General features: G+C 39.8%; 1 protein-coding gene and 1 pseudogene across 2 annotated transcripts; one reads left to right on the plus strand and one right to left on the minus strand.

The window, feature by feature from the left end:
• Positions 1-590: 590 nt before the first annotated feature.
• Positions 591-3,684, plus strand: LOC121602528 (annotated as a pseudogene).
• Positions 3,685-7,739: 4,055 nt separating this feature from the next.
• On the minus strand, positions 7,740-12,031 carry LOC121602531 (28S ribosomal protein S9, mitochondrial-like). Of its 2 annotated transcripts, none has more exons than XM_041931294.1 (6): positions 11,748-12,031; positions 11,283-11,639; positions 11,124-11,212; positions 10,804-11,048; positions 10,612-10,727; positions 7,740-7,901 (listed from the first exon to the last, which is right to left on the minus strand). In XM_041931294.1, the coding sequence occupies exons 1-6, from the start codon at positions 11,814-11,816 to the stop codon at positions 7,878-7,880; spliced, it is 900 nt and encodes a 299-aa protein (XP_041787228.1). In that variant the 5' UTR covers positions 11,817-12,031; the 3' UTR covers positions 7,740-7,877. The 2 variants fall into 2 exon arrangements, with proteins under 2 accessions (XP_041787228.1, XP_041787227.1); XM_041931293.1 differs by having other exon boundaries at positions 7,747-7,901; positions 11,283-11,669; positions 11,748-12,027.
• Positions 12,032-13,518: the final 1,487 nt, after the last annotated feature.

The raw sequence follows: 13,518 nt of genomic DNA on the forward strand, positions 1-13,518 counted from the left end.
TTTTAGCAACTTCAAACATTGCAAATGTATAGCTCAGACATGCTGTTAAGCAAATCTACTTATTCTGATTTTAGATTCAACGCTACATGAAAAGGATACTGGAGAGCAACCTATAGATCCAGAAGCAGCGTTATCGGAGACGCTTATGAATGAGAATGGGCCTCGTAATAAGAATAGCACCAAGACTGCTAACACCAAATAACATAAGCGATGTGACTGCTGGAATCAGACGCTCATCAGCAGACAATCATAAAGTGTCTGCAGCAACAGTAAATGGAAGCTTTACCACCACAACAAATACTAACACCAAAACAACTGCATCACATAGTGGAACAGGTCAACCTAACGGTCGTAAATCGCACGTTGACTGTTATGAATACATGGAAGTAGGACCATCCCCTCCTGCCGAGCGCACCGAATCTATACGATAGCTACGACGAAAGTTACTCCGAATCCAGTGCCCAACTCTGTAATGACATCATCCGTATATCGCTCACAGAGCAATGCGGCTTGCAGGTGGTCGAGTGGCATTGCTTGAAAGTTTCGAACTCGACCTCACACTTGATTGTGCGGCAGTCGAGCATCTGTGAATGGAACAACAACACTCGCAACATCAGAGTCAGCAACGAATACCTCAACTACAATCTTTCCCACTAACAACAGTATCAGCGTTGGAGGACAACAGCTTGAAAAAATATCTGCTTTCTGTGGGCGGCATTTCTACAAAGTTTCATCTACTTGATCAGTGTGTCCGACTCGGTGCCGATATCAACTTTTGCGACAGTAATGGTTTAACAGCGCTCCATCTCGCATCTTTCAGTGGGTGTACTGAATGTTGCGCATTTCTGATTCAGCATGGACTAGACGTTAATATGCAACCTAAATGGTACACTCCATTACACTGTGCCGCATTCGGTAATTCATTAGCTACCGCTGAGCTTCTAATTAAAAATGGTGCTCGCATTGACGTGCCAACCAACAAGCAACACTGTGAAGAATCGTTGCTTCACTGTGCCGTACGTTCAAATGCTATCGACTGTCTTCGATTCTTCATAGCCCACGGTTCAAATGTAAACGCACTGGAACGTAATGGAACGAACCCAATCCATCTTGCCGCCGACCTCGGCCACACCCAGTGTCTTGCTGCTTTGCTAGAGTGTCCGAATGCCGATCCCAACATCCGTATTCAGCAAGGGGATAAGCAGATGACTGCGTTGCACCTTGCCGCAGACGAGGGTAATTTGGACTGCGTTACCCAACTGCTAGCACGAGGCGCGGACGTCCGCGCTCGTAATCATCGTGGTTTTACGCCGCTACATTTGGCAGCTCGCAGTGGAAGTGCAGATTGTGTCGAGGCCCTACTAAAACTTGGTGGATGTGATCCGAATATGGCCGATTTCGATCAACGTACGCCACTACACGCTGCAGTCAGCAAATCCGATACTGCCGTCGAAATGATTGAGACACTAATTGCATGGGGTGCTAATGTCAACCAGCGCGATGTGTACGGATTTACCGCACTGCATCTTGCGGCATTAGACGCACTAGGTCCTTGCGTAGAAACATTGCTTTACCACGGTGCGGATGTCACAATGAAATCCAGGAAGGGAACTAGTGCTCTCAACATTATAAGTCGTAAAACTCCGGCATCTCTAGGAGTCATACAATGCAAACTTGATGCTGCTATCACTCTGACACACTCCCAGGATTCATCCAGCCGGAGGTGGAATTAGAACTAGATTTTCGCAGTATCCTGCAACATTGCCACCCAAGGAAATTAGCTATCTAAATACATTTGTGGACGATGGACAAAAGGAATTTTTGCAACATCCGCTCTGCTCAGCTTTTCTCTACATTAAGTGGAACAAAATACGCAAATACTACATCGCGCGATTGCTTTTCTGTTTCACATTTGTGCTCTTTCTAACACTGTACGTGCTCACAGCACTAGCGCATAATTGCTATAACGGCAGCAAGGACATGAAGGAAACTATTCAGGAACAGGAGCTTTGTCAAAACAATCCATCTTTGGAGATATGCTACGCAATAACCCATTCGTGATTGAGATGCAATGGATGGTTCTAGTGGCAATCACAGCAATTGAAATTTGTCGTAAGATCTATGGTATCACTGGCTATACTTCGTTAAAACATTACGTAACACAAACAGAAAATGCGATCGAATGGTTCATCATACTGAGCGTATTTGTTATCTCTTATATCTACACTAAAAGGACCTACACTTGGCAGAATCATGTAGGAGCCTTTGCAGTATTGCTTGGTTGGACGAATCTGATGCTTATGATCGGTCAGTTACCCGTTTTCGGTGCGTATGTCGCTATGTATACCAAAGTGCAGGTTGAATTTGCCAAACTTTTCATGGCCTATTCATGTATGTTGATTGGCTTCACAATCAGCTTTTGTGTCATCTTTCCATCTTCTTCTTCATTTGCTAATCCTTTCATGGGATTTATCACTGTACTAGTGATGATGACGGGGAACAAGACCTTGAATTACTGATCAATGATCCTGATGGCAAGGATCCACCGTTTCTTCTTGAAATTAGCGCTCAGATTACTTTTGTGCTGTTTTTATTGTTTGTCACAGTCATTCTGATGAACTTGCTCATTGGTATAGCTGTGCACGATATACAAGGATTGAAAAAAACGGCCGGTCTTTCAAAATTAGTCCGGCAAACGAAACTGATTTCCTACATCGAATCTGCTCTTTTTAATGGTTGGCTACCAAACTGGCTGCGCAATTTACTTTACTACACGGCGCTGGTCTCGCCACAAGCTTACCGTGTTGTGTTAAGCGTCAAACCTCTCAATCCCGGTGAAACAAGACTTCCCCGGGATATTATGATGGCCGCATATGAGGTAGCGAAGCAGAAAAAACACTATGTCAGAAAGAGTTTCTCAACACTACGTCGTGATGTGTCTTACGATACTCAAAAAAACGCACTAATAGTGAATGGGATGCAGTCAAAAACGTACAAACGCACAGATAGTAGATGTAGTGTATCCAACTGTCGCCGAGCTGCTAACACAGGAATGGGAGTAGCCAGCGCAAATAACGATCATACAGCAAAGTTTGGATACGTCTATGACACACCATCGCTGTATGGTCTCACCAATAAGCTAGACGAACATAATGACTATATTGGTAACATTGCAACAGAGATTGCAGAATTACGATCAACAATCGAGGAGAATCAGCAGATGCTGCGGCAGGTGCTCGAATTACTAAGCAAAAGTCAAACACACATCATTCAATCGAATCAATTATAATACCGGTTGAATGTGGTGATAACGTCATCTTCACACCGTCCAGCAGAAGGTGCATCTGCTATATAGTGTTGTATGGCGCTACTCTCTAACCTGAAGAGGACTTTCTTTGATTTTTTTATAAGCTAAAACGTACACGCAATTGCGTTCGTTTATACAGTATCCGCAGTGACGTCATTTAGATGTGATTTTCCATAGAATATAGTAGATAGCTATAGCAGTGTTACTCAGTTTTCAAATTTTTAATCACAAATAGTATCATCATTACCACAAATAATAGAACAGATAATAACTACACTGTCATACCTGTTCTGCATCAAATTACAGTAGGTGACCGCTAACTGAGAGGTAAACAAGCTCCAGTTAACGAACAATGTTCGCTAACTGGAGTGACGTTTCTGTGAATTGATTGTTTTGATTGGCGTTGGCTGGAATAAACATACCAAACTTTTTTTTCATTTATGTTGATATAAGTATAGTAATTCGTGTAATAACATAAATTAATAGCAAACGTAGGCAAAAGACCCTAAATTTGTATGAAAATGCACATTTGCGACAAATTTCTCTTCATGAAATTCCGGATGTTTCATGTTTTGACGTTTAAGTGTTCGTTAACTGAGAGTAACTCCAGTTAGCGAACCTCCAGTTAAAAAGCACTCCAGTTAAAACACATCCAGTTAGCGGTCACCTACTGTATTGACAAAATTATTAGTAACATTAGCATTCTTTGTGAAATGTTTTTCATGTTGAACGATTGACCAACCTTTATCGAAAACGGTTTATCATTTCTTTTTTTCGATTTTATTATCATTAAAGTCCATGGTATTGCTTCGTCGGATGGGAATATATCGGAAGGCCTGTCAACATTTTATATGGGATTTAACAGATAACGTAGGAGGTGCGATTTCGTCGTACGACGGATTTTTTTTTAATTCGTCGGATCGTCACATCCGATATTTTATCTGTCAATGTAGGAACAACATGAAATTAATTTTCGTTTAATAGTGAAGCAATTGGAATCATACAAATAATTGCAATATGAACCAAAATAGCATGTGACAGCAGCGTCCGATAAAATCGCATCTGATGGGCACTGCCACGGGCCTAAGCCACCATAATACCAGGGTATCGTGTTTTAATAAAATAAAATGTGATTGCAATAAAAAAATCGTGCATATAATGCATCATAGAATACTCATTTAAGATATTGTTCATTCAATTGTTTTCCGAAATTTGTGAAAAGTTTGTATAAATTAATATAAATAACCAGCCCTCACACAGTAAAGGTAAAGACGGACACGTTAAGGGAAATGGTAAAAATCTAGGGATGTATAAGTGCAACGACCATGAAAATGTGCATACATTATCTTACACTCATGTTTTATTAGAAAATGTGTTGAAACTTTTAAGTTTCCATAGATTTTTGCATTTTTTTCATGAATCAAAAACATGATTTTTTTCGTGCAGTTTTGAAATGATCGGGTAAGACGGACACTGATATGGGAAAGATGGGCGCCATGAAGGGTAAGATGGACACCTGTAGAAAACGTTGGAAAGTGAAGAGTTTTACAATATTTTAAGAAATTCTATCGCTTTCCACGTCCTGGTACGTTTATAAACCAATTCTTGGCCTATTGCAACGAATTCATTCAGCCGTGGTTTTAGGAATTGTAAGCACCGCTTCTAATGTATCCTAGAATGCAGCATCTAAAGCATTATTGAAATATCGCGCACTTACAGCTGACGTTGCTCCAGCTTACAGAACAACAGTCTAGAACTTCCTTTTAGGAAATTACTCCGCGAAAATACCACGACCCCAGTATTTTGTAGGGACTAGTTAATAGTTAAAACCATTTTCAATTAATAATTGTATAATTCCATTAAACTATTAATATTTGTAAACCCATAGAATCTCTCATCTATTCCTGAAAGATGTCGTATCAACGCCTCATCTTTTTATTGCTTAAAGTTGTCCAAGTCGTGACAAGATATTGGATTTCGTGAAGCGCCTCATCAGCGTCTAGCGAATAATAGCATAACGAATGGGTACTATTTTGACCGGTGTTTCATTTCTCGCTTATTTCAATACTTTCTCTAGTTGCTGATTGGATTATAGCTTCGGAATACCCTTATTTAAAATATTTGAAGAAATCTATTTATCACCAATTGATATAAGAAGTAAAATAAATTAATAAATTCGGTGTCCATCTTTCCCTACAACAAAGTGTCCGTCTTTCCCGCTTTGGTGTCAGGATGTTTAAAACACCAGAAAACAATATTTAGTATTGCTTTCATTCTCGTTCTTTCGTCAGTTTTTTCATTAATGATCACGACAACTCATTCATGAAATAAAACATCCGGAAATATAAACAATACAGGGTGTAGAGCTTAAGATCCGTAGTAGTCAAATTAGATCCACAAGGATGCACATGATTGAAAATTAATTTTGTTCGTGGATTTCATCAATTTTGCATATATTATGCCAAATTGTTCTCAAATGTGTTGTTTAACTTTAAGTTAGGATGCTGCGTTGTTGATTTTTTCAAAAAATAACCATTTTGATGCATTTATGAGAAGTGTCGATGTTACCCGCAGTGTCCGTCTTTACCTACCTTCCCCTACATGTTCAGTCTCAAATGCCTACTGATGTCTTGCAGAACAAAAAAAAAAGATTCGCAAACAGTATTCCGTTTCCATGACACAATTCTTCTGCAGATTCGAAAATGGCGATATTATGACCGCGAGGCTACATGAGGTGAACTATACAGCGAAATGAACTATTTGACAGGCGAAATATCTGACGGATAAAGCATCACAGCAATCAGCTGATGTGCAATGTAAACAAATAACGTGCACAAAATCGTAACTAAATCCATTGAATAACTTCAATATCCAGTACTTCGTCAATTTTTAGCCAACAGTTCATAATTTCTTCCAATTAGTGAATGTTCTGCTTAAGGAGATATTATTTTTAAGTGAATTTTGAAAGCGGATGTTGTGTTACCCCCGACCCTTTAGCTGAATCTGTCAGATATTTCACCTGTCAAATAGTTCATTTCGCTGTATATTTCACCTCATGTAGCTGCGCGGTGAACGTATACACCTTAACACTTATTTTTACCGTTTAGAAATCACTAAAAACCCTTAAACCAATGTTATCCCCACGCGCAGGGTTCCCAAAAATACACCTGTTTCCAGCTTCGTTCGAATCTCGTGCCGTTTGCATCGAATCGCAAACCGCCTGCTTCGAATCGCATGCCACTACGATCGAATGCGTGCAACCATGGTTGAATTGCGTTCCACTACGATCGAATCGTGTGCCACTACCATTGGATTTCTGAAAGGTAGGACATAGCAAACTGTTTGTTTACGTTTGAAAGCTGTTTCCTTCTTCGCCGATGGATTTTTTTTTTTTGTGAAATTTTTCACCAACACATGTTCCAGCGATAGCGTCAACACATTTTCATGTGCCCGGTAAACACGCTAATAATTCACCTTCTAAATAAACACACCTTGATCAAAACAACCTCTCTGTCGTGCAACTCTCTGTCGTACAGTTGCAACCTGAGCTTTATCAAGCTTGCTTCTGTTCTTAGAACATGCAAATTTCTTGTGCCCTAAATGGCCGCACAAAAAACATTTTCCTTGAAACATGACTTTTTATTTTGTGGACTTTGCTGCAAACGCTGCTCCAGAATCCACACTAACGCCATTTTCTCTTCCGGATCGCTTTTGTTCCTCAGCCAATAACCGTGCCTTCACTATGTCCAACTTCAAGTGGTTTTCCTCGATGTTTTCCAATGCATCATATGAATACGGCAATGACATGAACAGCTGACTTATCATGTCCGTTTCTGATACAGTTGCTCCAGCCTCTTTTAACTGGCGAATTAACTGATCAAACACTCGAAAATGATCCATAAGTAGCATTCCTTCCGACATCTTCAACACTGCAAGCGATCTTCGCACGTAGTTTTGACACGCGAATCCTTTCTTCGCAAATGTGAGAAGACTCTAGGGTGTCCACATTTCCTAGCCGCAGGACTCCACACAGCATAACACGGAGCGCAACATAACAACTGACAGCTGCCGAACGCTTCCCAAAACGCTTGGGAAAGGAGGTAAAGCGTTTCATTAACTGTCGGTCTTCGCAGTAGGTTGGTAGCTTTTATACGAGCAGTGAGCTGCCTACTAAGGATATTCACAATATGTTACCAGCAAAGAAGCGTTTTCTGAAGCGTTTGGCAGCTGTCAGTTGTTATGTTGCGCTCCGTGTTATGCTGTGTGGAGTCCTGCGGTAAGAAGTTACCTTGTCACGCACGTATTCCAGATGTGAATCAGCGATGAACGTAACTAGCAGCGCCTTAGCTTTTTCGTCCTTTTCTCTAAAAACTGCTTGCTGCGTTGCATCCGTTGGCTCATCGCCTTTCAACATCTCCTTCAAATCTGACATCTGAGTTTTAACACGAAACTTCCACAGATCGTACGTCTTTTTCGGGAAAATTTTTCTAGGAATTCAAAAAACAGTTTTCAAGAAATTCACAACTTTTTCAAGGACTTCGAAAATAATCTTCGCTACTTTGAACTCACACTAGGACGATACTGGGCCCATAACCTAAAGAGAAAGATGTCCCGCAGTATTATTGTTAACGCGGACGACTTAGTAACATGCCCGTCATAGGTTCAAGCCTCGTATGAACCGTAGCTCTAAGCAAATATATACTACAGTAGGTGACCGCTAACTGGATGTGTTTTAACTGGAGTGCTTTTTAACTGGAGGTTCGCTAACTGGAGTTACTCTCAGTTAACGAACACTTAAACGTCAAAACATGAAACATCCGGAATCTCATGAAGAGAAATTTGTCGCAAATGTGCATTTTTCATACAAATTTAGGGTCTTTTGCCTACGTTTGCTATTAATTTATGTTATTACACGAATTACTATACTTTATATCAACATAAATGAAAAAAAGTTTGGTATGTTTATTCCAGCCAACGCCAATCAAAACAATCAATCCACAGAAACGTCACTCCAGTTAGCGAACATTGTTCGTTAACTGGAGCTTGTTTACCTCTCAGTTAGCGGTCACCTACTGTATCTGGCTTCCTGGTTCTTAATAAGTCTCGAAACCCTATGTAGGCCGGCATGACCCGCTACACCTTAAAGAAGGTTATTTGTTGCAGTAACTTTTTTGTAAAAATATTGCCACGATATTTTTATACATTCGGACTCACAGTGGCGGTCACCTAACGCAGGACACGTACAGTGGCGTCCACCTAAAGTCGGACACCTCATTTTTTTTTACCTTTTATCTGCCTTTGCAGCACCATGGACAGTTCCCTAGAGCACTTATCGGAAAACTTTCTTCATACGTCTTTGAAGAAACTCTTTAACTATGCACATGCAAAAAATCAGACCGATATCTTTTAAAATCTCGGAACACCATTCATAAATGTGATAAAATGTATAAAATGTATGCGGTTCACTGAAAGTCGGACAGTCTTCATTTCATAGCAAAATTGTAACCTCGTAATTTTCCAATAGTAGCTTATATGATGCAAAATCATTTAATATCAGATATTATTGGCCCATCGACTATTTTGGGTAGTCATCAGCATATTATATAACCTAGGTCAAGCGCTCTATGGCCTTAATCAGCCAAATACTGTTTCTGCGAGGTTCCAAAAAAGTACAGTCTTAATTCAATAGTTGAACGCTTTTTAGTTGGCACGATTTTTAGTTTAACGCTCGATAGTTGGCTTACAATTCAAATAAAAAGCATGCGTTTGTATGCGAGACCCGGTTTTTGAAAAGTTTACAAAAATCTCATGGCTTGCCGAGAGAAATTTCAGAAATTTTTTTCATCAAAAAACGAGGCAACTAAAAAGCACATATTCAATAGTTGGCAGGTAATCGAAGTTCACCCAGTGAGTTCGAACTGTATATCAATATAACCAGGGTCAGTCGGAGACAGAAAGAGGAAGTCGCTTTTGTTTATTTGTTTATAAAATTATTTAGTAGTCCAGTTACACGCAAAACTGCGCTCGAAACAATTTAACATGAAAATACAGTAGAGCGCCGTTCATCCGGGTTTCTCGGGACTTGACCTCGCCCGGATATGCGAATAACACGGATAATGAGTCAAATGATATATTTTATCACCAATTCCAATTAATTTTTGGAAAATTATCTCATTTCTTGATAAAAGTTTTAAAGTTTTAATAACCTCCATGTTTTTTCCCATAAGAATATTTGAAATTTGCTTGAAATATAGTGTTTTTTTGTTATGAAAATGTGCTCTTTTAACTTTTTTTCAAATATATTCCTCATAACGCAATGTCACCATTGTATTGAACTGTCATTTTTCAACAGCACGGATAAACGGACAGCAGGATAAACGGCCCTCCACTGTGTATCGATTTTCACTCGATAGGGTTAAACCATTTTGACAGACGCATCACGACGTGCGTCGAAATAGAAAATTTTCTACTTTGACGCTGCGTCATGCGTTGTTAACGCATAGGTCTGTCAAATCCCATACATTTTGGGAAAACCGCAACGCATTGCGTCGGAACAAGTACCGCTCTCTAACTGGGATAGTTTTACTTTCCAGTTCGGGGACAATGTTCGTTAACTGAAATGAAAATTATAACCATCAATGCAATCAAATAAAAACCATTTCCATGGTTTTTCTTTTTCCATTCGCATGCGTAGGATGCCCGATGTTATGCGTTTGACGTTTAAGTGATTTTTAACTGGGATCCATCCCAGTTAGCGTACATCCAGTTAAAAAGCATCCAGTTAGCGAACACTTACTGTATCTATGTACGATATAAAGAATGACTATTTTTCATTGCTCGCGGCTAACAAAAAGTAAAATGCTTTGCTCAACATTTCTTGCGTATTCTGCGTTTGACCATCCTGCAAATTATTACAGTAGGTGACCGCTAACTGGATGTGTTTTAACTGGAGGTTTGCTAACTGGAGTGATTCTCAGTTAACGAACACTTTAACGTCTAAACACGAAACATCCGGAATCTCATGAAGAGAAATTTGTCGCAAATGTGCATTTTTCAAACAAATTTAGGGTCTTTTGCCGACGTTTGCCATTAATTTATGTTATTATACGAATTACTATACTTTATATCAACATAAATGAAAAAAAAAAAAAGTTTGGTATGTTTATTCCAGTCAACGCCAATCAAAACAATCAATCCTTAGAAACGTCACTCCAGTTAGCGAACATCGTTCGTTAATTGGAGCTTGTTTACCTCTCAGTTAGCGGTCATCTACTGTAATTAATTTAAAATAAAACACCACTTACCTGTTCGCGTTGTTGTGTATTTCCTACACTGCGAAGGTCTTGTCCGTTTACTTCAATTTTCCCAGTTCCTGGAAATTTAAGCGTCACATCCCCGCGTGCTGTTTTACGCAAGCATTCTACAGGAATGGAATGTGTGTATTACTTGAATTAGCTATCCATTTGAACAAACGGAAACTGAAAATAAATATATACCATATATTGTTACACACTGCCGCCCATCTTCGTCTTGTTGCGGTACAGGGATGGTATCGTTGTCGAGTTTCGAAATTAGTGGTTTTCTATATTCAAACACAAAATCTTTCACACGATCAGACAGTGGATGAGCTTCGAGGCGATTCATTGCACTGATGAAATTGTCGTATTCAATGTCGGAAATTGTTTCCACAATTTTCTTTTCCAGCAATTCTTTTGGCAACCATTCAGATCCGGTGGTGTCTCTGAGATATAAAAGAAGCTTGTATTATATTTACTCATTTACTCACTTGTTTTCAAACAATTGCTTTTTTACTTACATTTTCTTTCCCACTGAATCCAAAGATTTGCCTTTCAATCGTGTTGAATCCTCTAGTGCGTTCATTTTGTTAATATTTTCAACCACTTCCTAGAAAATATGCATCAACACCATTGCATTGTTTTACGAAATCCATTATAGTGGCCGTATGAATACTTACAAACAGCAATTGAAAGAAGTTCGGACGCCCCGTGTAAAATAAAGGATGGAATGGTCGACCAGCTTCATCGAATTCAGCGCCCTTTTTTCTAGGAATAAATTCTTCCGGAGGTTTCATTGTCGGCCGTGCTGCCGGATCATACAGGCCAGACGGAAACAAATATTGCACCGCCTGGTCGATGTCTTGTTGGGTTAAGGTTTCCACGTCTGCTCCCATCATGTTTGCCAGATGTCTTTTACCAAGCTTGTACTCTAGTCGTGCAGTTTCCATACAACTTTCATATTCTTTGGCTCGTTCTAAATAAGCCTTCATTGCTTTACTTATTTTAGCCTTTTGAACTCTTTCCACATCTTCGGCCTTATAAACAATCGAACGATGAAAATGGGACTGCGAATGTAATGTAACACATTGTCCACAAATTACGTCTGTTCCGACCTTTATTCGAAACATGATTGGTGTACTTACCGAAGTATTAATAACCAAAGATTGCCGTGGAAACGTAGATCGCAGTCCGCGAATTACAATTGAAAACATCTCGCTCAGTTTAAGCTGTAAAGTTATTAAATAACAGGTATATTGCAGCCGGTGCACGTTGTGTTGCTGGTTTATTGTTATTTTCCGATAGTTGACGTTTATTCATGCACAGATCGCGGGTACACAACGCAAAGCACCATCTCTTCACAATCGTGGAACTATTGTGTTTGTGAAAGTCGCGTGAGAAACTACAGTGGAACGCCGTTTAGGCAGCGGTAATCGCTCCTGCGGGCGTGCGGGTGTGCGTGTGGAAAAATAAAAAATCAATCAGCACATTTTTAAATTATAAGCTTTCTTTGTACAACATGACAGTGTATGTAATATAAGGCCGAAAATACACGACGCAAGGTTTCCTCGGCCGGGTTACCCTTGTATAACATTTCAGTTGTCGTGCTATCGAATCTCACGTTCATATCTGGGAACACTACAACCCAAATAGCCAGCTCGTACTTTATAGCTGATTTAGGGCTGTTTAACGAAAAATCGTTCCGATGTCGTACTTTGTGGCTGATTAAGAGATAGACGGTACTTTGCGGAACTATGGAGCTTTTTAACAGGCACATGGTACTTTTTGGAACTTTGCGGCTGATTAGCACTATGTGTAGGGTTCATGGTGGAACTTGAAGGCTTGTTAAGAAAGCGTACCGAACTTGGTGGAACTGTATAACTTTTTAATGCATGACATCGGTACGAGATGGCTCTTGTCAAAGTGTCAAAGACGGACGCCGACAATAATCTCATTGCTGCTGCACAAGTTAGATTCGTTAATTGAAGAATGAATATTGAGTGAAGTGATTGTGAATTATCAGTAAATTGTGTAAAATTTTGTGTAATACATCAGTACAAAAGATTTAAAAATATACATATGTGTTTAAACGAAACAAATCTTGTTGTTTATTTCATCGATGACGCTTGCTTGAAAATAAAACACAAAGAAAAATAATCCCTGGCATCGTGGCATAAGGAAGCTGCTTAGGCGCTGTTTGAAAGACCCACATAGAACTTTGATGCTGTTTATCTACTGCAAAAGGCGAATTAGAGCAGCGATCTTTAGCGTGCCAAAATGAGCTGCTTAAGCAATTCTGGCTATTTGGGAACAGTCCAGTGCTGAAGACGCTTGTAAGGTTTTCTTTTGACAGTTTCTATTTCAAATTGAAAGCGAAATTTTTCATTGATGTTGTGGACAGACCGCTGCCTCATCCTGAGGGCTCACTGTTGACAGCAGGGCTGTCATCCTGTGACGTCCTCAGTGAGGATCGCGGCGCGAGCAGGACCAGTCGTCCTCTCCCCGCATTGTGTTGTGTATATTATTTATTACCTGTGTTTATCGTACCCATACCAAAGATAGGAATAAAACACATATTCTGTTTGTGCCGTACACCACCGTCTACCATGTTTCATTTGTGCGGTCACAAGAATTGACATATTTCAAAGGCATTTAATTACTGCTGATCGCCTTCAATTCGCCGGCGATTACAAGGCGATTAGAAGACATTTAACGGAAATTTGCGGGTAGGGCATACATCGACGGCTGTTGTCAAACTGAATTTCAAAATGGGATCCTGCCAACTACTTAAAGACACCACCTCTATAAAAAGTGGAGTTACGTTTATCCGGGTACCTTTTATAAGTCTGTTAATTTATCCGTGCTGTTAAGAAATGACGATTCAATAAAATAGTGACATTGCATGTTGAGGGGGAT

Source organism: Anopheles merus, unplaced genomic scaffold (genome assembly GCF_017562075.2).
Source record: "Anopheles merus strain MAF unplaced genomic scaffold, AmerM5.1 LNR4000490, whole genome shotgun sequence".
NCBI lineage: Eukaryota > Metazoa > Arthropoda > Insecta > Diptera > Culicidae > Anopheles > Anopheles merus.